Genomic DNA, 26,321 nt, shown 5'->3' with positions numbered 1-26,321 from the left:
GTGATGTTTGAATATTAACCAGCTCTCTTGAACGCCCCTTCCTTCTAGGGCCCTAACCCATGGGATTCCTCCAAGTAGGTCCCTGAAGAGGCCAAAGTTTGCTCTCCTGAAGTCCAGGGTTGCGATCCTACTTAGTGCCCTGCTTCCTCCTCGCAGGATCCTGAACTCCACCATCTCAAATAGAAATAACAATAATAATAATAATAGAAAGAAATAACTACATTGTGCTGGAGACACTGGATTCAGACTGTGTTTACAAAGCTGGAGGCATAGGAAGTATAGAAAGACCCAAGCTAATTTTGAAATCAGCTAATTCAGGAACTGTTAGCAGGGCAGCCATCCGGCACAAAGTCTCATGCTGGCCACCCAGCTGTATTCTGCAGCCCCTGTTTAGTTTTGCTACCATATTTGCTACTGCTGATAGTAAGCAAGCTAAGCACTTTAAACCTAACTTATGCTTAAACTACCCATGCAAAAGTGACTGCCATGCAGGTGCAGCTCACCTTCCACTATCTACTGTCTGCCATTTAGGAAGTTTATAGCAAAACACTGCAAAACTGGACACTGAAAACCATTGGGGGAGAGGGCAGAAGAGAAAAAAAGCTATTTAGTTTCTATCTGTTCCCCTTCCTGAAATGGGTCATTACTAGTGTCTCTTCTTCTTTTTCTTCCATTATTAATGCTTTCACGATGCTTTTACATTGCAAACTAATTTGCAGAACTCATTCAGAAAAACCTCAAACAATAAAACACCGACTGTTAAAAAGTTCAGAAATCAATACAAACACATTTAGTGCAACTATGACCAAATTCAGGGGATCTGTCAATCTGCTCTTTTCTTTTTTGCTCAGCTTTGTCTTAAAACATTGCCAAAAAGGATTGTCAAGAGAACTACTCCAGAAAAATATTCTAAACAGTGTGGATCTCAAAATCCGGTAACTTTTCCCCCAAGAGTGCTAAGACTGATAAGTGTAAAAATGCAGCCATCTCTTTTGTACTTCCTTACACACAGCTGTTTTAGTTGCACTGAAATTTTCTTTACATGCCAAACAATAGCCAGGATAGTATCTCACCCATTCATATTTCAGATTAAGGACAAACTGCTGTAGTAAATCCAGAGTATCTCAAGGCTACTAATGAACATAAGATCTAGAGGAGGCAGCCCTGCTGCTGACGGAAACCTGCCCTGTTGCTCCTCAGAGCAGGCTGAAATGTCCACACAAGCGCGCAATGAGCCAAAACTGGCAACCTCATCCTGCTCATCCGTTTTCAGGCAGTTCCCTGTGTAGCATCTCCGCTCACGGGAGGTGCTGGGACAGGATGCTTTTTCAACAGCAATGCCAACTTGAATCATTCCTCAAAACAAACCTCAAGTTTTCTAGAACAGTCTGTGCATTTTTAATGCACTGCCATTATGCAAAACAGATGCTACCAATCTGGGCTGGATTGAGTTCCAGTCTCAAAAGTCTGCTGAGCTATATGGTTCACAGGATCTCCCAGAAAGGCCTCTCATTCTGGCTTGAGGTATAAAAGACAGTTCCACAACAGAGATATGAAAAGTCTGGTCCTTTTAAACGTGTGGCTGAGGAACAGGCATATGAAAAAGTTTAGATGAGACAAAAGCTTCAGTCAGTTCATACAGCAATTGCCATCGCACCATTAATTTCAATGGAATAACAACAACGTGCATTAGCAGAATGCATCACATTAGGTTTATTAAGCCTGTATTTTAAATCCAATCCTGTTCTACATTAACTTGAGAATTTGCCAGCTTCCTCCAAGCAACTACAGGCATCAAATCCAGAAGAAGAACTAAAACTAGAGTTGTTCTTTATTCATGAACTATTAGTGCTGTTTACAGAAAGCTATAAAAATCTGTTCCTTAACGGTTCAAATAAGGAATGACTGGTTCTATGATAGCTTGACAGATAATAAACTGCTTTTTGTGGATGGAAGACATCAGCACACAATCTTATGCTCTGCTAAGAACTTTGGCATTGGTGGACATTCGTTCAGAGTCCATTAGAACATGGCTGCCAAGAACAGACAAATCCCAAACTCGAGAAGGGCTGAAAAACATCTCCAGAGGCAAGAGAATATAAATTATAATTACATCCTGACTCCACAGGACAAATTATATGTCCACGTCAAGGTGCATTAGAGCCCAGGAACATTCTGCTCCTTAACTGAAGACTTTGCATTTGTAATACACTACAAGTGGGATCCTTGAAGGCACACTTATAAAGGAGATGGCTGTACACCTTAGTACTGATCACCTGCATTTCCTTACTCTTGTTGAAACATTTATTTAAAAATAAAAGATGCAGCTAGAACTATTTCCATCCAAGTAAACAGTATTAAACAATGCTGTAACAGCACTGAAAAAAGAAACCCTACCGAGGCCAACATGCCACAGCAGACTGCCATACGTTCTTAGTGCAAAATAGGAATTCTATGTTATTGTCATTTCTAGCGGTACTGCCAAAAACCTCAGAAGCATCCACAAACACCAGGTGAACTAATGCCTAGAGGTAGCAGATAAAAATAACAATGTGTTTTAGAAAATGCAATGGAAGAAACTGCACATGACTGAAACGAGGCCTCCCTAGATCATCATGTCCTGTCCCTACTATGGCATGCACTGCATCCTAAGCCCTTCAAAAATTACTGAGTTCCATCTGAGAAGTAGGTAGATCCCAGGCTCTCTTCTTTCACTGCTCCAATGAGGTGGCTATTCCAGAATACATCCCTCACACCAGCTCTTCTTTCTAGCAATAGACAATACAGATTTACTACAGCTCTCCTGAGATAATAGGTGGCAGCATTGCCCAAGACTGCTTTTAACAATGCAACAAATACGAAACTATCCTACAACAGCCCATGAACTGTTTAAAAGTGAGTGATATGTTTCGATATAATTTTCACAACTTAGTGCTTTAAATTATATACCTCTTAAAGATACTCACTGGAGATCCAGTTAATGGTCATTTATGCTATTTACTTTTTCTGGAGATAAAAGAATCTTGCTAAAGATTACATGCCAATACTCCAACTTACTGCTATTCTGCAGAGAATACTAAGAATCAATACTATCCAACCAGAGAAAATATCAGCTAAAAGAAAAAAAAAAGATCTGTGGATACAACGGATGATTTTAATCAATGCCTTAAATATCAAATTTATGCCCATTGCTTTGGCGTATATTCTGTCAAGATTGGAAAGAGGATACCAACTGACCACCCAGTACACAATTTTTAGGTTCTTACATGTGCTGCCTTTTCAGAAACTGCAGCCAAGCTTAGCTCCACTGTCCAAGAGCTTACAATCAACAGTTACTTTTTAAACCTGTCTTTTTAAGGAAGAGAGATTTATGTCACAATACAATCAACATGTTGCTTTCACTTCAACATTATTGAATCTTAGTCAGCTGAGATCCACACCTCAAAGGTGAAGGTGAAGTTACTCCAACTTCTGTGAAAACAGGTTGCTACATAGAGGAGGGAGACCCAAACTGCTGCCATAATTCTTACAGCAAAATGAAATGGCAAACAGTAGAAAACAAAAAGATGGTATCAAGTGGACAGAAGTTATAGCAGTTGTAGTGGTTCAGATCAAAAGTCCATCCAGACCAGAATCCTGTCTCCAGAAGTGGCCTGAATTTGTTCATCATTTGTTCAGTATGTTGAATAGGCCAAGGAGCAGAAAACTCTGTTAACCTTAAGCAGTAACATGGCTTACTATTTCAATTAACATTTATTTACTAGTACCTATTTACAGACTAAATCAATTCTTATTGTATAGAGGGTATAAATGAAAACAAATTCCCAAGGCTTCACAAACTGCTTGTAGGCATCCAGCTCCACTACCACAATGCTTAGGTTAGGACAGGGTGCTCATGAAAAACTAGAGCTTTCACTTTCAAACTGTATCATCATCAGTACTTGTGAATACATCAGAGGTTTGCATTAAGCAAGGCTAAAAATCAGAGGGAAACACCTCCACCACTGCACAATACAAAGGCATTTCCTTTCTATTTAAGATGACGGATTCTTTTTTAAAAGGTGTTTGCACATCATACAAATGCCAAAAATGCTCAAATCCTCTTTTGCAAACGTTTATAAGATGCAATAATTTGACTCCAGTCTCAGTCTTGTAAGCACATGTACTAAATTCCTCCCTTGACCCCTGCCAAATCACTTCAGTGATTAATAGGAGTGGGATATTTACTTTTAATCCATGGCACCTTCCATAAAGGCAATGTAACCGGTATCCTGCTTACAGATGTGAACCAAGGAATATCCAGTTTCAAGTAAAGAAATTTCACTTTTGCTGCCTGCTACATAATCAACAAAGACAATGGAAACAACACAGATAATGCCTTCTGATGATCAAATAGCAAATAAAATCCTTTACAGCAGATTTGGAGGCAACAGCAAGATTTTTGCACTATGCATAATTTAATACCATTTTATTCAAAAGGTTTAAAGAAAAAAGTTTATAAACCAGCTTAAAAATTTGGGATTTGGAAAGTGTGTTCAGCACCTTAAAGAAGATGACCTAGCTATTAAAAAAAAAGGCATCAGAATGTTTTACTGAAAGTATTGTCTTAATTCTATAAATCAATGTGATTCAGTATTTCTACAATTTTCTTCTAATCCTTTTATTGGGCTGAACATTTTGGTATCTTTTTTCTTCTCTCCCTCACCAAGACTCCTTCTCTTTCTGATATTTCATTATATACACCCCCATTTCCTCCTCTGCATTCTATCTCCGCATCTCCTCAGACATTCGTAGTCAGCACACATCACCCAGATGTGAAAAATGGAAGCAATGGCAACTGTATGTTCGCAAAAAAAAAAGGGGGGGAGGGGGAGGGATGCCATTTCTTATTTTAGCTGAAAAATACTTTTCTTCAGCTCAAAGAGAACCTACTACCTAGCATATGTTCTAGTATATGACCATCCTTTCTTACAGGGAAGTGAGTTGAGCATGCACATTCCTTTATGATGGGGCTTTCACCTGCGCCCTCCTCTTCTCTGAGGAGGAAAGCGGGGCAGATCAGATCTTTGCATAAAACTCCAGAAGAAACACAAGCAAGATTTTAGACCTACTCACGATTTGGTTCAGCTCTAAAGCAGTATATTACATTCCCCCTCTCCCCTGCACTAACCAGATATATGCCAGATGGACCATTAATCCGTAAATGGCTGCTGCTCTACTGAACTAATTTTGCCTTTTAAATAAAATACTTTAAAATTTTAATGAAAAACAACAGCAACTTGAATATGTAAGCACCTGTGAGCAAGCACAGGGGTGACCAAGAGCACTAACGAAAGAAAATATAAATCAAGGACTAAATATAAGGCTTATAAAATTTACACTTTTCTCTCCTCACAAAGGCTCTACTCATCACGAGGTAAAAGTGACAAAAGTCAAGTGAAATAAAGGGCCTGACATTTAAAGGATATAATTTGGAGGAAGGAAGTTCCAGCTTAAGACCTGATTGGCTAGTGCAAGATAACGCTGAAACACTGAAGACATCTGAGCATTGAGGTTTTCACGTCTGCTGAATTCCTGAAGCACCTCTACTGTGAGCATGAAGATCTGCCGCAGATCGTCCTCCTACAGTCAGGACGAACACAATATATTAATAGAGACTCTTAGTCATTAATGAAAATGTTCATAAAAAGAAATAGTTTTCTAAAGAGAAAAGGGTTTTCCGTTTTCATCCTATTTTTCATTAAAATAAAGAAAATATTCGGAAGTAAACAGTCAGAACCCCAACTCATTTGCCAAAACTAATGTAATGCTTTTTAAGAGTAAGAAAAGAGAAAAAAAGATCATTATAAATAGTAGTCATTGAAAGAAAAACCCATTCACAATATCTTTTTAACAACTGGTAGAGGAGGGGGTTGGTCTTTGGCATGAAAAAAAGTTGGTAAGTTGTTCCACAGAAGCCAGAGTTTAAAGCAATGCCTTCACAAAAACTTTTCTGCCTGGCCAAACAATACATCTGAGACAACCAGACTACACCATCTGCAATAATATTTTTAAATACATAGCTCTCCTTGGCTTTAAACCAAATCTATATTTAAGACTATCATTGTTCCACTGAGTATTCGTTTTGTTTGCAATTGGTAGCCAAGGAATTAAAGAGTCCGACTGTGTAAAGATCTATAGCTCTACATTCATCAAATAGACAAAAAGGGATTGCACATTTTTGATACAATTATTAAAAATACATTATCCATTTTCCTAAAATAGTCAATAACTGTATGCATAATATATGTTTATCCTATTCAGTGCTGTTAGGCACACATTGTAGCTGAATGCACCTAATGCAAGAGAGTACTTCTCCTTCTTAATATTTAAATTTTAGAAATACAGGTAGCATATATTGATACATAACTAGTTTACCTGAAATATACGTTTACAGTTACCATGGAACTCCATGCTTAGTCCAATGTTGCTGGTTTTACTTGAACTTGAGAACTCGCTCAACAACGCCGTTAAAATGGAACAGGCCAGAGTTTGCTATAAAAAAAATAAGGGGGAATAATATAACTAAAAGATGTCCAAAAACATAATACCACCTACATTGTCCTTAAATTATTTTATTAACATATTTCTATGACTATTACTCCATTGTTCTTCTAACACAAACTAGAAGAGCTCAAGCTTTCCGGGGTGCAGCCCCTTGGGTGAACCATCTTTGGATCATCCAGACTCCAGGCCTTATAACAGGAATTTAAGTATTTGAACAATGTAAGAAACTAGCACCTGTACAATCATCACTACAACATGGAACCAAACTTACTGCAATCCATTTGCCAGCCTTGCTGGTTATTTCCTCTCCCCTTGCACGGGGCTTTACAGGCGTTACTATTAAGGAAGATGCAGTTCCCTCTTGTTTCTATTGGTCTAATAGTTCAGGTTGCTCTGAAGTCTGTTTTAGCTCATCTTTGCATTTGCTACGCTTACCGTGTTAGTATTTGCTAGTGATTAAATTTATACCACAAAGTATAAAAGCTATTCAAAACCGGCAGGGCAACACACAATCTACTTTTCCTTCTCCTCCCTCAGAAAAGGGGGAATAACGAGAAAGTTCAGTCGCTTGAAAGCTGACGGCCACCTCCCTCCAAAGCCCGAGATGCACAAAGCCTCCAAAAGAGCCTTTAAAGCTACTGTTTTAGGGTCCTAGAAGCAATACAAAATGGGTGAGAAAAATACAGGTCATTTTTAGAGAAACAGATCCCTTAAGATTGAGGGTTTAAGTATCTTTCTCATTCTCAAAATGTAAGGTGAGATAAATCAAATGGTTATCCTAAAACATGACTTAAGAGCCAACCTTCCTCTACAAAACACCCTGCTCCAGCCATTGTTGCTGATTTTCTGAAGTAACAAAGCTTTTTTTCCTGATGCCAAAGTCCAGTAACCATCGTCACCAGTTTTAATATATTTTAACTGACTATCACACACAAAGGAAAGTAAATATTGTATAACAGGGAAGTAAAGTGTCCTGCAGAAGTGTTCAATGTACTACTGTAACATGCACAATAGAAATTACGTATTGATAAAATTAAAACACTTTTTGTTAAATTTATGTTCTTAACACAAAACTTCAAGTTTACTGGCTTTACTTCTAGACTGTTTGGAGCCAAGGTGCCAGGGCTGGCCAGAGGGACAGGAATTGTTAAAGGGTCAGGCATGCCAGCAAGTGTCCAGGGGTTAAGCAGAAATATGCACACTACCTCTGAACACCCGAAAGATTAAAGTGGAGATGATACTATTTATGCAAGCTCATACAACAGCTGAGAGCAGTGCCATCCACCCACCAACTGCAACATCTTTGTTCAGAAATGCCTCTGAAGTCAGTACCTTGACCCTCCAGACTAGTTATCTTAGCTAGTATACACTAAATTAACATTCTTGCTTGCTAAATAAGTCCCAGATGGATCCAACAAACACAGTGGCTTCATAACACCATATGGGTTTAATTTCCCACTATATAATAAAGCTGTACAGTTGGCCAGCATATTGCTGACCAATTGCTAAATCCAAACCTTCCTGTTTTAAACAAATAGCTACTTATTGCAAGTGGACTGTTCCTCATCTACTACAGTCACAATTGTCACATGTCACTCATGATAACAGCCAGGGAAAAACAGCATCAAACTTTAAATTTCTTCAGCAGGTGTGCAGTTCTGTCAGTCCTATACAAGGCTTCAAAATATTTCCAACTAGTTCAAACATTTCAGTATTTTATTTCCAAATTTCTGTGTAAGCTAGTTCTGCAGCAGAAAATTTATTTACAGGAAATCCAGACTTGATCCAATATAAAAATTAATGTAGGCTAACATTTTGAGCTTTAAATCCAACATTAGAAGTCCCATATGAAAAGAACCAATCTGAAAAAAACAAAAAACCCACTCCCCAGTCTGGCTCTAGAACAGTGCTTCAGATAAGCATATAAGCTTTTAAAGGAATAATGCAAAGGTGCCAGAGAACATGACCCAATTGCATTGTATGCCAGTAGATGCAGAAGGCTTACAAGGCTCCCTAAATACTTTAATACAGACTTTGTATTGTGTTTCAGTTACCAACACACTGATATTTTTCAGCTCTGAGAAGCAGTGATATAAAGGCATCACAGGTGATAATCATAAATTTGTACAGTTTGATGCTCTGTAACACACTATGATTACCAAATGGCATTAATGATTACAACAGTGCAAGAGCCTGTCTAAACTAAGCTGCCTCTGCTTCATCATGCAGAGATCTTCACAACAAGCTACTATGCAGAACACCACAGGACAACTAGGACAGTGACACAGACCGGCTATCACTTATGGCTGGCTGCTAATTATGGTAAAAAACAGTGAGTTAGAATGACAGGAAAGAAATAAATGGGAAAAAAAAGTTTGTTCCCACCATGACTACAAAGAGCTAACATTAGCTGAAATGATAGACATTTTCTCCTTCCATTTTTCTGCAGTTTGTTTGTATGGCATATGATCATCTATCTTTTCTGTTTGCATATTCATGTGCTATTGCATGAAAACAAGTGTCACAGATTTGCGACACTTTGTGCTTTTCTCCTGATTTCAAGAAGAAGTGTAAAAGGAAGTGTAAAAGCTCTTAATAGATGTGAATGTGAAGGATGCAGCTAGGCCTGACTGAATCTGCTAAGAGCCTGATAAAAAGGCTGAGTGGTGATCTGCCCCACTGCTTTCACCGCAAGCTATTTTGGGTGGCACTGACATCAGTGACCGTGCTGAGTGCAAAGGGAAAAGAAGTGGCACGGTACTGGAGAACTGCACACTTGCCTCCTTCCAGCAGGCGAGCTCCTGGAACCCACCGGAGCACCTTGCAGCCCTCATTTGTCTCCCTTCCCAAACTCTGCTCTCCCTCCTAATTCCCAGCACCCTGCCAGCTCCTTCACCACCAAATTTTGATTTGGGGAGTGCAAGTCCTGTCCCTTTGCCCAGCATCCCAACAGCTCGGGGCGCGCTACGGCCCCTCCGGCGCTCCTCTCAGCCACAGTGCAAGCATTGCTGGCCACATCGCACCTGCTCCTTTCACCAGTGAGGACCCTGGCACACCCATCTCCAACCACCAGAGCAGGAGAGGGCTACGGGTGGGATATGGGCCAGTAATTCCAAATCTGCTGCAAGAACAGGCAGAGAGGAGACTGTTATTGGAGAAGGCTGGTGTCGACCACCAGTAATTTCGTTTACTGACAGGAGCAGAGGAACAAATTGAGAGTTGTAACTGATCCTTATCTACTTGCAATTTCTCCAAGCGTTTGACACAAAGCTGCATACAAAACACTACTGCTTCTCAAAACTGCCATAAGACTACATGTAGTTACACAAATTGTAGTGCATAGAAGTAAGATTACCATCTTCATATGAATATTGAAAGACAAACTAACTAACATAAAATATATGTCCAGCCATCTATTAAACTCTTCTGAATATACAGTAGCGTATTTCAGAGCCTCTGGAAAAAAAGTTTACTTATTCTCTGTTAACAATTAAAAATTTCAAATATATTTTCTGAATTTACATGTATGTTTGGTATGAAGACACTTTTAAAGTATCTAAACACAAATGCAGGCTGAAGCATTATAAGATTTCAAAACTCTGAAAAGTAACGTAATTTAAGATAAACCAATTGTGCTTTGCGGAATAAAATTACTTCCTCTTGCCCATAATAAAATTGAATACACTTAACACATCTGAAGTTCTAGGTTTATTCAGGCTTTCTGCCATGCCACAAGAGATGAACAATCCAGTTTAAGAATACCATACAGTAATAAGTAGAAAATGCAAGTGATTCTGGGCATCGTATTAAAAGTCAAATCTGAATATCTATTGCCCAGTAATGCCACTAACTTCATACCAGTGAGACTACACCTCTGAACCGAGTTTGACTCATTCGCTAGCAATTTCACTAGTTCTGCCACAAGTACATACCCAAACAATAACCCCATCTAACAAAATAAAATACTTCTCTTGTTGGGAGCGGACTGCCTCTGAGAATAGCTTGGCACTCACCCCAGTTAGCTTTATTACCAGGAATAAACTTTATGAAAGATCGCTACACATAAAATAGACTCTCAGCTGCTCAAACAGAAGATCAATGAGACTTGTGATAAGAGATTAACTTGGCAATCAGACACCCAATAGTAGCATGGGTTTAGTGGTTTTCTTTTTAAATTACACTAATAAAACATGGACACTTCAGAAAGAACATACACTATTTTAATAGTAAACAATATTTGTACACAATTCATAAAACTCAAACGTACTAAGTAAAAACAACTTATTCCCTCAAATGGAATGTCCCTTATAACAAAAGCTAAAGCCATACTATTTGAAGGGATTTCACACTTGTGCCTGCACTGCCCATGGAATAAGCAAACGGCTTCGTTTGAGGGTAGTTAGGTTACAAAGCATCTGAAAGGAAGAAGAGTTCAATACGGCTTAGGAAAAAATGGACATGTGGTACACCAGCTCCAAGGCAGAAAAGTCAACAGACAAAACAGAACGAACTACAACACTAAAACCGTTTCCTTGCTTCAGAAATTCAGAGTAGACATACAGCCAGGTTCTTAGAGGCTTGATACAAGCTTAATCATTCACTTCTCTACAAAAAAATAAACTATCATGTTAACTCTCCACATGCACATTCTGCAAGTATCATTTACACCCACAGAAAAATGAGCAAGTATATTTAAGAGAATAAAGGTCTCACCTTCACCAAGCAAATCATAAAGCCTGCCTTATTACATTAAATCACTTCCAGTTTGAATGCACATTTATAAGACTTTTTTTGTCCCAATTCTTATAATATAAATTCTGTTACTTCAAACAAAGGGAAACCATAAGAAGCATTTAATAACATCCCTAAAACAGCTCCTTTTCACTTGTGCAAAACCAGGATGCAGGTGCAACCAGAGGCATGTAAGAGTAGAATTTGCTGTGCTGTTCCTAGGTGATAAAATTCTGTAATGAGAATATGTCAAAAGCACTTTTACCAAATAAAGGCAGGGCTTCCTTTGTAAAGGAGATAATAAGATTTCTCCTTCCCTAACTTTCCTGAATAAGCGCAGCTAAATTTGTTAACATTTTCAGAGTATCTAAATCCCCAAAATGTGAGCTGCAGCTCCAAATGGAAAGGTGGCAGTTAACAGGGTGGTCACAGCACCCAAAGCAATGCACACTGAATACAGATGTACAGAGAGCAACTGAGGCGGCTCTGGCTTTTCAACTTCTGAGTGGGATTATAATGGAAAAAGCTCAGAATCTGAAGTAGTAGATCCCAACCTGCCTGCTGGCAGCTGGGGCTGGCTGGGCAGGGCACCCTGTTCTCTCCCGTTCTTCCTCCACCACCATGCAACAGCAGATGAGCAGAGCGAGCTTACCACAGCGTGCCTATACCTACACCACGGGCAGAGCTGTGCTTGCCGTCCTTGGGGGAAACCAGACTTACCAAGCAAGGCAACCCCCAAGACTGAGCTGAGAAAGAGAAAAGCAATTCCTCAGAGAATCACTGGGGGCAACAGGAAGATGATCGTGTGGCATCTGAAGTATGTAGACTTTGGCCAGAGGGAGCAGAGAAGTAGCAGCCTTTACCAATAGCTGAAGAGGTCTAGGCTGAGTTTGCTGGAGCTTAGGGTGCAAAACACCGTTTTTTTTGTTTATCTGGGGACGGGCAAAGTTGTGAAGCTGAAATCAGGAGGGGGGAGGGAGGGAAGTAAACTCATCTAGAAAAGTGAGCATTTGAAAACTATTCATCTAGGAGGTAACATATCCTTCCTCAAGGCTCTTGTCTGAAAGTCACTAGTTGGATCTTCTGCTACTACAGTAGATAAACAAATCCAAGACCTTAAATTAAATTCAAAATAATAAATAGTAAGATCTTCAATTAAATTCAAAATAACAAATATTAAGCCCTAGCCATGCTGCTTGCCATCAACATCACCCAGCTTCAAATATACATCATGCACTACTTCTAGTTTTGGCAGGTCATACTCTTGGCAAGTGCTCTATGGTGGACAGGTGTCCTCTTTCCCCTCACTTTTTCCAAATACTCATTCCTGATCCTTTTTACTCCCCTGTGCTTGCCAAACTGTCAGATATGTCAAATGAGCTGTGTTACATGGCAGTGGTCCAGAGCAGATCTGTTTAAAAACAAACAGACAGGGGGTTAGGAGGGAGAAGGCTGCTTGTTTTTAAGCAGGCTACTGCACAGATCCAGCTTATTACTGAACTTGCACAATTAAATGGGCAGTACCACTGAGGGGAAGAAAGAACAAACAGCCAGGATCAATACACTTCTTAAAGAGGCTCTGCCCCTGAAGCCTGCTTATTTGTATGTGAGCACAGAAATAAAAGAGATTCAGACGTAACACGTGCAAAGGCATCATCTCTTCCTTTCCAGTGAGCCTGAGGTCTACATGCGAGGACCTTCACTTCTGCATATCTCATGAGACAGCAGAAGTGAGGAAGCTAAGAGGCTTCAACGCAATATACAGAATAGCAGCACGCACCTTTTCTCTGGATCATGTCACTTCACTTCCCAACCCTGTCTTTGAAACTTTGGCTTCACTGTAAATGATACTACTGGGAGCCATTAATTTCTAATCTTAACGTTATTAAGCAACTAAGCTGGTACCGTGCTCTATTACATCCCTGTTACATGAATTTGGTAAAGAGGCTCTCTCTCAAAAGAGAAATTGGAAATCATTAAAAAAATCCTGGTTAATACAAGTATTGAAAAGATACTTATGTTTTAAAGTTCTTTTAAATTTCTATTACCAAGTTTTAGCCTCATATTTGGAACAGTTTTTGGATCCCTACAATTCCCAAAACATTTTTGTTTAAACAGGTTAGCACAGATCTTTATAGACCTCTTGTCAGCATGAAGAAAACAGAGCTTAAACATCCTGGTTTACCATCTGGCTTTTATACTCAATATGCGTCAAAGTTCATACAGAAAGGTAATAATTTTATTAGACCAGAAGATACAGCTGAAGATGGAGTGGGGAGAATAATGTTTTTGCCAAATTTGTCAAAATTACAAGTCAGGAGAGACTCTCCAACTCCCACCCTGCCGCATGAGATGGAAACAGCTAGACAGATATCCAGGAGTAAAATTCCTCTTAAAGAATAGAAATAAGGACCGTAAACACTATTTAACTAGTTATCTATTCAGCCATTATTAATGACAGGTTAATTTCAGTGAAGAGGAATGCCCAGTTTTGGGGGTTGGACTGGATGCTCTCCAGAGGTCCCTTCCACCTTCAACTATTCCATGATTCTGTGAGTTCTGCTTACTAATATTTCCCACTGTTCACATGGGACCCACATCACATTCCCAAGCAGTTTTAGGTAACCTGAAGCATCTGAATCTCCTCTCCAGCCTAGCTAAGAGCAAAGGAAAACAAACTAAAGATCTGCAGACTTTAAGGCAGAAAGAACTGTTAGGATCCCAGCGTTCTTCCAGGTCTTGACATCTTTTTGCATGTACAGAATAAGTTAGGCATCAGATACGGAGCTTTATGCTACAACACATTCTACGATATGCATACTAGTTCTTAAAAACACAGCTCCCATTGCGTCACCATCTTGTGTCAGGTCCACAACAGTTGGACCCTTTTTGCCTCTGGCCATCCCCATTCTGGAAGAAATGCAGACATAATCCATATCCTAGAGCAGGTTTAAATAACCGTTCCACCTGATCCTGTTCACATGCAGACAAGTTCCTCCTCCTGGGAACTGGTTACTTCAACTGCCAGGATTCCTGTCCTTCTGGCAGGAATGAAGAAATACAGAAATCCTTCAGTTATACAAAAGCAGAGTATTCTAACACAAAAAGGAAAAGGCCAAGAAATTGTAGGTATTTATAGTTGAGAAGAACTTGGCCCACTCAATTCTCCAAAATCTTGAAATTAGTAGTGGAAAACATACTTAGCGTTCTACAATTGGCCCATGTTACTGTGTCTATTGCCAGAAGCTCTGTCCCCCAGAGACACAGACTTTGAAAAAAAATGCTGAAATTGCTATCAGGAAGCTTACAGCCTCTGCTTCATGAGCAGAAGGATGGCTTGCATGGGTGTTACAAGAGCCAGGAAAAACAAAAACAGGAACTCCAAAGCTAATCCATGGCCTCCCAGAGGATTGCTACCTAAACTTGTTTATAAATTAACAAGTATCCATACCCAATATACTCGGTGTACCCTTTTCAGACAGTGGTCTCCTCCATGAGGTGCATAAAGGTCAGCACCTCAGAGGAACAAGAGCAGGAGCCAGCATTCCAGGTTCAAAGCCTGGCTCTGACCATGCATCTTTCCCATTCCCTTTCCATGCTGAATAGCGTTACTTCTCTTCAGTGCCCTGTTATTTCCTGAATGTGTACTCTGTTTTCCACTATTAAGAGATTACTCAATGCTAAAGCCAAATTTTTCATCTCCTGCCCCACTTTCTTCCTTTCATCTATATCCCTCTCCTTCTCTTCTATCCAGCCTCTATCCCCTTAGGTATTTTTCATTCTCAACAGTTCTCATCAGTCTTGCCCCCATGTCAAGTTTGTCACATTATTCAACATACCTTCAAGTTCCACCCTCAAACCCATTTCTAAAGAAATTTTTAACTTACATGCCAGAAATTAAGATATTAAGCATATGAAACTATACAGAAGGACACAGATCCAAAACACATAGTACCATCTACATTTGCTGTTCTCCTGATTACATTTAACTTCAGGACTTGGCCCTGACAGCATGTTATCCAAGTTCCATAGATTTTATGGAGCACAAATACCTAGCAAACAAAAAGCTAGTCTGACAGATATCTGACAGGAATTAGGATGACGATTGCAGGGCATAGAAAAGATTAACTACTTATTTCATTATTGTAAGATAAAGAATGGCCAGGTCGCTTCAGAGCCAGCACAGATGAGAAAGCAAGCAAGAAGTAGGCAAGAGACTAGCTTACTTTTTTAAAAGGACAATCTTGATTACAAACTGTTATGTAAATTAAATTATTAAGCTTTCAGCTTAAGCTAGCTCTTTTCTTCACAAAGAATTCCCCGTTTGTATATTCTCTTTCTGAACAGACCAAAAAGTGTTGTCTTTTCTCTGCTGTGGGGGCAAAACACATATCTTTTTCAATGTTTCCCCCCCACACACTTTTTCTTTGTCACCCCATAAGCCCGACTCAACCTAACACTTGTACAAAGCCATTATCAATGGCTAAAAGTCATGTTTGAAAACTTTAAACATTTTTAAACATAAAGTGACCTGCTGCTGACTCCATGTGGTACTTCCAAAGCTGCTGGACTGAACCACAGGCAAGAGGACACAGATGGGTGGGCAGCAGACCAGGGGGAAACATTATGGAGCAGCAGTCTGGGCAGGACACAGAGAGGGACCAGGAGACTAAAGAGAGACTTGGGAGTCAAAAAGGTGCGACAGAATCCTGAAACTGCAGGATATAATGCTGGAGGCAAGCGTGCATGGTGCATCATGGAAAAGATGTGCTAAAGAAAGTGAAAAAGAGGCAGGGAGGCACATACAGAGTGCTGGGAAACATCTGCTGATCTCTCCCAACGCCCATATCCTATCCTCCTCCTGACTTGGGTGGAAGCCTGTTTTTGTAAACGACTAAAATAAATACGTTTCCAGTGAAGTGCAGAAATGCCTGTGATGGTACATCCCCACGACACTGCACGGCACTGTCCCCTCAGATCATCTTGGTCTGGAAAGCAGTACGATTTCATTAGCCTCGTACCATGCCCCACAGAACTCCCAGCACAGACTCCACACTCCATCGGCTCAGCTGTGACAGCTACTGTACTAACACACACACACACGCATGCACACACAGAGGAGAAAACAAAACACCCTCAGAATTTTGGTGCTGCTTATTATTCTGTATTAAAGATGCCAAGTCTTGGGTCCCATGAAGCAGTGCCAGTACTAGAATTTCTCTCACAAGAAAGTCTCAGAAGATTACAAAAACATTTTTATGAACAAGAACTATCTTACAACATAAAGCCTCACAGGTGCATGGGAGCATGTGTTTATTCCAGCCTGTTTAAGACTTACAAACATACACTGCACCATATAGGAAAGATGTTCAAACAGCATCACAGGTCTTTTTATGACAGCAAGTAGTATTAGCATACTGAAATAGAAAATATCACTATGTGCTCAAGACCGGTTTAATACCCTTCCTAAAACCTGAGTACAATTACTTTGGCAAAACTACGGAGCAACAGTAATGTTTGTGGAGAGAAGTGGATAAACAAAGAGAAGAAGCTGAGCTGAAATTCGTCTCTGTACAGTGGCAGTGAGCGGAGCTTAGGGAAGGGGAGACTGGAAGATTGCCACTTCCCCTAGGCGCAGCCAGCCCCTGATGCAGCCCGCTCTGTGGCGACTCTGGCGTGATATGTACAGCTGGCAGTTTTAACTGGTTATATGCTGTGTTCAGTGTAGCATGTTTGTACCTTAATGCACGCACAGAATATAACTGTGGATAAACTGTGGATAAAGCATAAGTTTTACAGAAGGAGGACTGTGCAAGAGTTAATTTAGTGATGACTTCTCTGTCAACAGCGTATTTTTTACTCCACTTTTGTATCTGTACAGAAAGGTCATATAAACTACATAAGCACACACACAGGTACACATAAAACTTGAAAACCTTAGTCATAGTTCCATTTTAAAAACACAAGGCTATGTTCCCTGGGAAGAAAAAAAATCCCCAAAACAATGAGCTAAGCACTGTTCTTTTAAACAAATACCTATTTCTATCCAAATTATGCACAACCACAGACTGAAATTTTTTCATTAAGCTCAATAACAGTGAATTTAAGATTTATAAACATAACTGAAACTTCCATTCCCCGGAGAGATATCATTTGTACTCAGAGGTGACATACTATTTTTAGGACCATGACATGAGCTGCAATACTTCTAGTGCACTTCTTTGATTGAATTTTCAGAGTTAAACATTTGCAGCTTGCATCTAGTATAAATGTTGTTCTAAATGTTCAGCAATGTCAGTTCCCTCAAAGGTTGTTTTGTCTGAATAAAGCTTCAGTTAAAAATTTCAGTATGGAATCTACATAATCTTAGATTTGCATTTGGTAGGAGAAAAATCACCTCTCTTTAATCTCTAGTTACATGCCTCTATTATGACCTGTTCTAAACTTATCTCCTGGCATAGCAAATGGAATTCCACTAAACGCAGAGATAGATATTGGACACCTTGTTTCCACTTTGAGCTCAATAAGGAAGGTAACAGTTACCCCTAGTATGACATTAAATCTAGAGTAAGTTTTGTATTTCCATTCCACTTTTTACTTCCTTGCATCCCTTCCTCTCCTCCCACCTGCCTCGCGGGGAACGGCCGAGGTCTACGCCTCTCGTTCCGCAGCCGATTCCGACAGCTGAGCCACAGGAGGGTGCAGCGCCGGACAGATGGGAGGGGAACAGGGAGTGCAGGGAACCACTGCCAGCCAAGGGAAAATCCATTTTAGATCACACTGGTTTGTTAAAGAAACCCAGAGAAACAAAACGCCCACCACATCAGTGGCAGTTAAAGCAGAACCGAAGGTTACTCTGCGCTAGTTGAGAGATGATTCAGACAAACCTATTATCTAAGAAATTTAGTATAGCCACATACTAAAGGACTATACACACTATTGCTAGTCTCAAGACATTCTCATTCAAAAATCTAAACAGTCTTTGCAGATGATTGTTTGAACAGCTATCAACTTGATTACTAATTTTAATTTTTGGATTAGAAAAGTATACAAGATCTTATGGTTACTAAGTACAAAATTTATGTAACTGATATAGACTTCTTAAATTTTGAAAAAAGCTACTTACCACAGTGGGGTTACCGCTGCTGATCAACTGGCTGACTTCATGAAAAATGCTTTTGCAGTCGATTGATTTGTCTAATGATCCTCGTTTCACTATTACTGCTACTGCTAATAGAATCTGCTCCCGAACATACTTTTGAAGGCTGTAAACAACATTGCAAAAATATGTTTGCAAGTAATTTTGAACATCAATAGCCACTACAATTTAAAATGCAAATTTTTTTTCAAACATTCTGTGTGAACGCTTAAGGGAAAGCTGACAACATGACAGAAGTCAACTAAGCCTTAAAAAACTGGAAGACACATTAGTGTTGAAATAGTCTTCCACCACAACTTTTGGAAACAAAAGGAAAAACAAGATCCTATGCAGAATCTTATGTGTCTAAGAGTCATTTTTTCTATACTTACTTAGGCCTTTGTAAGACATAGGTTAGAAGGAATGTTCGCAGTGACTCGATGCTAGTTTTTTCCAACAGAATCCATTCTCGTACAACTGCTTCCATTATCGCTGTAGCAGCTTGAAAAAGGACATAGTCCACTTTACTAGTTTCTGTTGGGAAAAACAAAGGCAATTTGAGCATCAGAAGACACGCATATATTTAACTTGCATGTATTTCTATGAAAAAAAATTAATGGAATTTTAAGATTATTTTGTTACTATGAAAACAGACAGAGTTTACATTTCATGGGGGAGGAGGGAAATCAGTAACTCAGTTATCAAATTGTCCAATATTATTTCAGTTGGGTCAGAGATTCAGGGGAATAAAAATTGGCTGCACATGGAGACTGAGCCAAAGATCAAGAGTAAGAATGGTAAGAAACATGGCTGTGGAACAAAGTAGCTATCACAAAGATTTTAATCGCAATACATTAAGATATCATCAAATTGCAGGGTACAGCAGAAGTGAGGGCTCCTCTACCATTTGAGTGCTTGCCTTTGCAACCAACAATGCATAAAATTACATGCATTTTATGGAGAGCAATGAAAAGCAAGCTTTTCATTGCTAAAGATGACTTTCTTCTAAATTATCAAAGCATAAGTTTTACAGACCAGTGTATTTAAGGTTTTCTATATTAAGCTCAAGCTTCCATGTTTTTTATTGAGCTAATCAAAATATAACTTCTTAAAGAGTAGAAACTATTAGCCCTCATTATCCAAATATCTGACTGCTTTATATACAGATGGGCTAAGGAAGCATGTTATGGTAAAAGGCGGTGGTTTGGGTGACTACAAAGTATAATTTAAAGAAAAACTCCAAAAGTTGAACTTAATTTGTATTACAACAAGAGGCTACAGAGAAATATTTCTAGATCTATTGCTTTTAAAATTTTAACTTAGAAATAGCAGGTAGTATCTCAGTAGCCAGTTTCAAAACATTTTGTCCTCTGCAGAAAACCCAGAAGGAGCAATTAGAAGAGGTGTAGCCACAGAGTGGCAAAAGCATAAAATATGAAAAAGGAAAAACAATATTCCAGAACAAGAAGTGGAGTCTGAGCTACGGTGAATGATCTGTCAGGACTAGAAAAACTGGATTTGTGCAAGGAAGCCTCAACCATGGGATGATGCACTTCAAGTGACTACAAAACAGACCTTCTTCCCCTGATTTCATACACACAAGTTTATAGCACTCATTCCCTTTATATACAAGTTCTATATTCAAGATAGCAGCCCATTTGCTAAAATGTTTTAAAATAATTTTATTAACAAGGCTCCAAACTCTAAACACTACACAGGTAAACATGCTTAAATCAAAATAAACTACCTTTAAATACAATTTGAAAAAAGTAACCACTAAATTAAAGACTAATGCGCATGTCTAACATGTACATAAAAATGAGCCAATTTACTCCTCCATGGGAATTTTACTTTTGGCATTTTCCAACTTTTGGGTCTCTGGCTTTGCAAATTGTACAAAGCTCACACAAACAGAGAATACTATTAAAAAAAGGGGGATGGAATTTCTTCTTCGCACCAAGTACCACAGATCCAGAACTGCAATCATTACCAGCACAGACGTCCGGCACTTAGTGCAAGTTTATAACTAGTACGAGCACTATTATCCTCTATAGGAAGTCACTAAAGGAAGACAAGAAGAGTTTTGCCACTACATTCAACAGCTATAAGCTTACAGCAGAAGAATGTAGAGCCTCATGCTTTGTGGGTTTAATTCCAGGTTTCTAAAGAGTTTCTTTAGAATTATACTGGCTGCTCCTCTTTTCCTTTTACTCATCATATGTTTTTCTCCCTGTGTGGCTCATACACTCTTCTTCCCATGAACGCCACCTATAGCCTTGTTATCTCTCTCTCCCTTCATTCCAGTTCCTATCTTGGACACATTTTCAGTTTTTCTCTTTTAAGCCAATCCCATCTACTCTAAGCCTCTGGTTCTTATACCTCCTTACCTGTGCATATCCCTTCAGTACACTTCATTTCTTCTTCAGCATGAACAGCTTGCTTCCCTCCTCTAGTTCCTTGATTTCATAATCACTGCCTCTCCCTTCTCACCCCCCAGGTATAAATCAGCTGTTCTTCCCCTCCTGACCCTATGAACACCAACTCAATAAACACAAAACTTTGGAAAAAGGCTCTCTGTTCCCAGTCTCAGCATTTCAACCACTTAACGGAGAAGCCGCTGCAAGGAAAATCCTGCCCCATGTCAAAGCATGCTTGCTTCTCAATGGTGATAGCACATGAGCAGTTTAAAGATGCAATATTTCCAGACACTCGAAAGGTGTTAAAAATAGGATTATATTCTTCCCAACCAGCAGTATTTCAGAAGAAAAAAAGATGTCTGCAGTGATAGTTCCATCATTAATGCCAAACTGTATTCACTTCTTCGAGAACAAGATGCAATGATGTATCCCTTAGTGCAAGTAATACTGCTGGGTATTTATTTAATAAATTTCCATTATTTACTTCTGAGTTGTGACAAATATACCACTTCAGAGAAATGGAACTATTGTACAAACAAAATTACTTAAATGTATTATTTTGCCTATTCACAGTTCTGTAAGAAGCAATGTGAAAACAAAAAGCACCAGTTTTTATGACCTCTAAAACAAAAAAGGTGGTTATAGCCTTCAGGATAGAAAGAAGAACTATATGTAATATACTAAAAGAAGAAGAAACTCATTTGTAGAGGAAATTTTGGTGGGGGAGGAGGGGGTATGAAAGAAGTTAACCACACCCTGCTATATATATATATTACAGTATAATCTAACACCACAATATTGAGGCCGGCAATATTAACATAACAATAAATAATATTCACGAATTGTACTTCTCTGATCCAGTAAATTTTGAAATAACTGTTAAAGAAATAGAGCAATAATCATATTTTAAACATTATACTAACATTTCTCTTTTCATTCTGGCAAACTCTTTCATATGTAAATTGCTTTTCAGTTTTTTGGGGGTGGTGTTCTTTTCCCTAAATTTCAAAGTTTTCCTCACCAGATTTCTGAGTCAGCTTTTCTCCAAGAGCTCCCTTTCGCAGGGCAGACAATAATCTTACATGCTTAGTGCAGCTGGGATTTTCAGATTATTCATCTGCCAAACTCTGGCAAGTCTCTATAGGGCCTGCAAAAACTGAGGTTTTTTTTTTAAGCCTTGTAGCATGACCAAATTTGAAGTGTTTCCACAGAGATCACCTGAGAAATTTCTGATTAAAGGGTGACACCTACCTACCTCTTTCCTTTCACTGCAGCTATAGTCCCACAAAACTTGGAGTCAATACTCTATTGCTTCTACCAAGCAGGCAGAAATGTTTCTAACTTCATTCTTTGAAGCAGTTGGGACCCTAACTGAAGCTTAGTGAGACATTCAGGCCGAAATAGACTCTCCCCATGGAGAAGTTCAGCGTCAGTGCAAAAGTCTGGCAAAGGCATACAAAATTGTGCTGTCAGCTGATTTCATGGGAAGCATCCAGCTATCAAGCTACCGGCAGTGCTGCAGCTCCACTGATGAGACAGCACTGCCATAAGCACGTAACAGGGGAAAGTCGAACCTGTTAGATCAGCGCAGGGATTTGGCCGCACGAACAAGCTGCACCTTACAAACTTCAAAGGTGCCAGAAACAAAACCAAAGGGCAGCAATAGCCCTCACCCTCCACTGTCGCACACCTCTGCTAAAGCAGCCCAGCAGCCCTGCCAACACTGAAGCTGCCGTTTCACCTAGACTCTAAGCAAGCGCTAGTGCCAAAGGGAGCAGCCTTGTCCCCTCCCAGCTGCCAGCTGCTCCCTGCTCCCCTGCGCCGTGCTCCCACCCTCCCACGTTCAGGTACAAACGTCTGCAAAGCGAATCCGACACCGTTCTCTGATCTCGTTACACCTAGCCCCTTGACTTACCACAACACTATTGAGTTTATTGTGTGGCCACCCAAGAGCCAATGTATGAACAGGACTAAGGAGGGGATGTGGACAGTGGGACTGCCTCTTCCAACAGAAGTGCCATTGAAAGCTATTGCACAAATATAACCTTAAAATGCATTTATTTAAGGTATTGTTTCAACACACAAACATTTACTAATACAAAATCTGAATTTTGTTTACATTTTTAAAACATTTCAGTTTGCTTGTAAATTCACGTTCAGTTGTTAAAAACAACAGACATTTCAACTATCTTTTAATTAAGACAGTTATCCAAGCCTAAAAAAAAAAATTTGTTTTCAAGTTTTCCAGTTTTGAAGACCCGATGGAACAAAGCCCTAAGCAGCCTGGTCTGAATTCAGTGTGGACCATGCTTTGAGCAGAAGGCAGACTAGAGACTAACTGAGACTCCTTCCAAATTCAGTTATTCTATGACTTATAGCCAAATTGAATAACTAACAGGGTCAAAAATATCATACTGAAACACACGCATAAAAATACGGAAAAAACAAAAATCACAAACAAAAACCACCTCTCATCGAAATCAAGACTAACGTTCATATCACAACTGCAGAAGAACAGCACTGTCTTAGTTATAAAACAGGTACATGTTTAACACCTTCATTTATTGAAACTTACCCAAAATGTGTTTGCAAACAGCAAATGGCGATTTTGATTTTCTAAATGATAAGAATATGTGCTCAGCGTGTTGCCGTTGCTCATTATTGACCATGGAAGGTGGTGCCTGAGAGAAAAGAGCCAAAATAAAGTTATTTAAATACTAAAAATCAGTTAAAGTACATCCCAACTGCAAATATCTCTGAGCAGTGTCATGAACTTATAAATATCTGCCTTGTTAAATACCAAAAACAAGTATCTCATGCTAAAACTGCCTGTTACTTCTCAGTCACAGCGTCGGCTTACATACCATTGCGTATTTACACTGTGTGCACCTGAACGTGAATATTCAGACATCAGGCAGACAGTGAATTAATTATTAATTATTGCATTCCTAATGACACTTCTGGAGAAAGATTAAAAATGAGAACTCAGTTCAGCCCGATCCTTTTTCTATACCAAACAAAAATATCACTGCACACCTCTAGATATTACTAACCCTGCTCACAGGCACAGAAATATAGCACTAATTTTTTCCTTACTTCTCTACATTTGTTTGAAAAGTTATTTGTATGATAAACCCAAGGGGTTAAAAACAAATCACAAAGCTGCATACGTTTAGAAATAAAGCACCGGCAGTAACATACTACCCTCTAGTGTTTAATATTGAAGGGAAACTCCTACAGAGTGAGTGGAAGCTCAGCTTTGCCATTAGTATTTCCCAATTTCTGCTGTTCAGGATTTAGCTGAGCAAGTGCATAGCACAAAATACTCCTGGAGGGAATCAGCGTGACAAGGCAGTGCAAACTGAACTGATATGGCTTACGGAAAGGAGTGCACGAGGGTAGAAGGATTAAGGCCATGTTAACAGTGAGATGGTTTGCATAGAAACTATAAAGCCAGTTCTAGGTTATACCGTACGTTATTAAACTGAAGCTTAACTTGTTAACTGCAAATCTGAGCCCTATCTATCCTTGCAATCTGAGGATAATATACAGTCCATGCATCTTTTGTTTTGTATCTGCTGCTTTTGGAATAAAGGTGTCAAGACCTTAGCATACAGAGCAAGGTTTTTAACTTGAGAAATATTTTCCAGCAAATAAAATACGTACATTAAATCTGATTTAATTCTTTCATCCTTGACAAAACACAGAATACAAAAGATTCTAATAAGAGCTAACAATAACACAATTAAAACTGGTGCTCCTCAATCATTTCCTCAATAATGTGATTAAATGAAGCAAAGAAAAGCAGATTGCTATCATTTGATCAAGTGGGTCCTAATAAACAGCTTCCTCACATAGCAAATTGCTGACTCTTATAGCTTTCCCAGTGCAGATATAATGAACACCTGGGAGGGGGGCACAAAAGAAAGAAGAAATGGAGGAAGGAGGCCACAAGAAAGCCCCTACTCCTCTGGATGCTGGATAAACACTCTGTCCCTTCACAATCCTTTTTCCCTTGGGCTGGGCTCTGCTGTAGGCAGCTGGGGGGCAGGACCTCCCCGGACACTGACTTTTAATGCATGCAGAATAGCCTAACCCGACCAGCTCCGAGACCGAGTTTAGTCCATCTCCAACTCAAACCTTTGAAATCCAGAAAACCCAAGCTTTTATTAAGTTTTCAAGCAAATTTAAACTTGTAAAAAAGAAGCCTCATAGAAGAAGGGTACAGGCATAGTAATTCTATGGTCTGCAGCTAGCCGTGATGAGGAACTGTTCCCAGCAACCCACGGCTTTTGCGGTTTGAATTACAGCACCTACCTGCCCGGACTCCAACTACAGTCACTGCAACAAATGCAGCTGCGCTGAGTTCCAGAAGAATATTTAGAGCAGGGTATCAAAAGTGCACATGAACCTTGGAAGACACCCTCTGCCCAATTTTAGGGACCAATGACACGGCTAGAGCTTGACATGCATTTATTTAATTTCTTTTTATTAATTTTTGCATCTATTGCAAAAAGCAAACCAAAACAAAAAAAGCAGTCACTGCTTGTTCCCATTGCAACCACACAGAGAACCAGATCTGGGAACCGATCACTGAAAGACATCCTACCAAAGGCATGTTATTTTGCATTTGGATCAATCCCCCGGCCTGCTTCACCGTAAGACAGCAACGGAGCTTGTGATGGCACAGTACAGGACATAATGCTGATACCACGGGCTGCTTTTTTCAGCATCAGTTACAATTTAAAGTACATTTGATCTATGGCCTCTTGTTGCTGCATGATATCACAGAAATACTCTGAAGCCTCATGGACTACACAACTTCGGTCAAGGAAGTTTAGTGCGAGTTAAGAATGAAGCGTTTGAGATAAGTGATTTGCTTTAAAAACTCACTGCCACCAAAAGAAGAGGCCCCACTCCCTTTCCCCCTCTCACCTGCACGGTCTTGTCACCTCCTCGCACTATCCCTCGCACCCACCAGCCCACCAAAAAAAAGGGGGAGAGGGAGTGAACAATCTTCTGTCGCTTTAATAAGCATCAAGAAGCCAGACAAGTGCCAGATGCAGCGCAAGGAGGGAGAAGAAAAGGAGACGAGTGACATCGCCCCTTCAGCAATACCAAACTCACAGATATATTCAGCAATCTTGCAACACCTCATGAAATACAGCAATGTTAGAAGGAATCCTTAGGGTATAAGTGACAAAGAATAACATTTTGCAAGGCTGGAGTCACTTATATTTATATTCTTAGAGCAAGAATAGCAAATCAGGGGCTATCCAATCTTGGCCCGATATTGTGTTAACACAGCGCGCTTGACTTTGCCATACAGAGCTCACACCTATTTTCAGTGCCCTGGAACACGTGCAAGGGCAGAATGCTTTCAGAGACATCAGCAGCAAACTAGGGCACCACTGAACAAATGGCAGAATTAAAGTCGTTTGATGGAAGTTATCACCTCATGCTTACAATAACTAGAAAAGAGAGCTCTA

General features: G+C 39.6%; 1 protein-coding gene across 1 annotated transcript in view; it reads right to left on the bottom strand.

Moving 5' to 3' along the window:
• XPO4 (exportin 4) overlaps window positions 1-26,321 on the bottom strand; it is a 79,208-nt gene that overhangs the window by 42,222 nt on the left and 10,665 nt on the right. Inside the window, 5 exon segments of the mRNA XM_026090965.1 lie at window positions 5,469-5,622; window positions 6,418-6,534; window positions 18,404-18,542; window positions 18,808-18,949; window positions 23,408-23,513. Coding sequence (XP_025946750.1) covers window positions 5,469-5,622; window positions 6,418-6,534; window positions 18,404-18,542; window positions 18,808-18,949; window positions 23,408-23,501 — 646 coding nt within the window. The 5' untranslated portion in view covers window positions 23,502-23,513.

The sequence above is a fragment of the Apteryx rowi genome, unplaced genomic scaffold, assembly GCF_003343035.1.
Source record: "Apteryx rowi isolate R43461 unplaced genomic scaffold, aptRow1 scaffold_885, whole genome shotgun sequence".
Taxonomy (NCBI): domain Eukaryota; kingdom Metazoa; phylum Chordata; class Aves; order Apterygiformes; family Apterygidae; genus Apteryx; species Apteryx rowi.
Note: the sequence above shows the minus strand (reverse complement) of the source record. Positions and strands in the feature narration are given on the sequence as shown.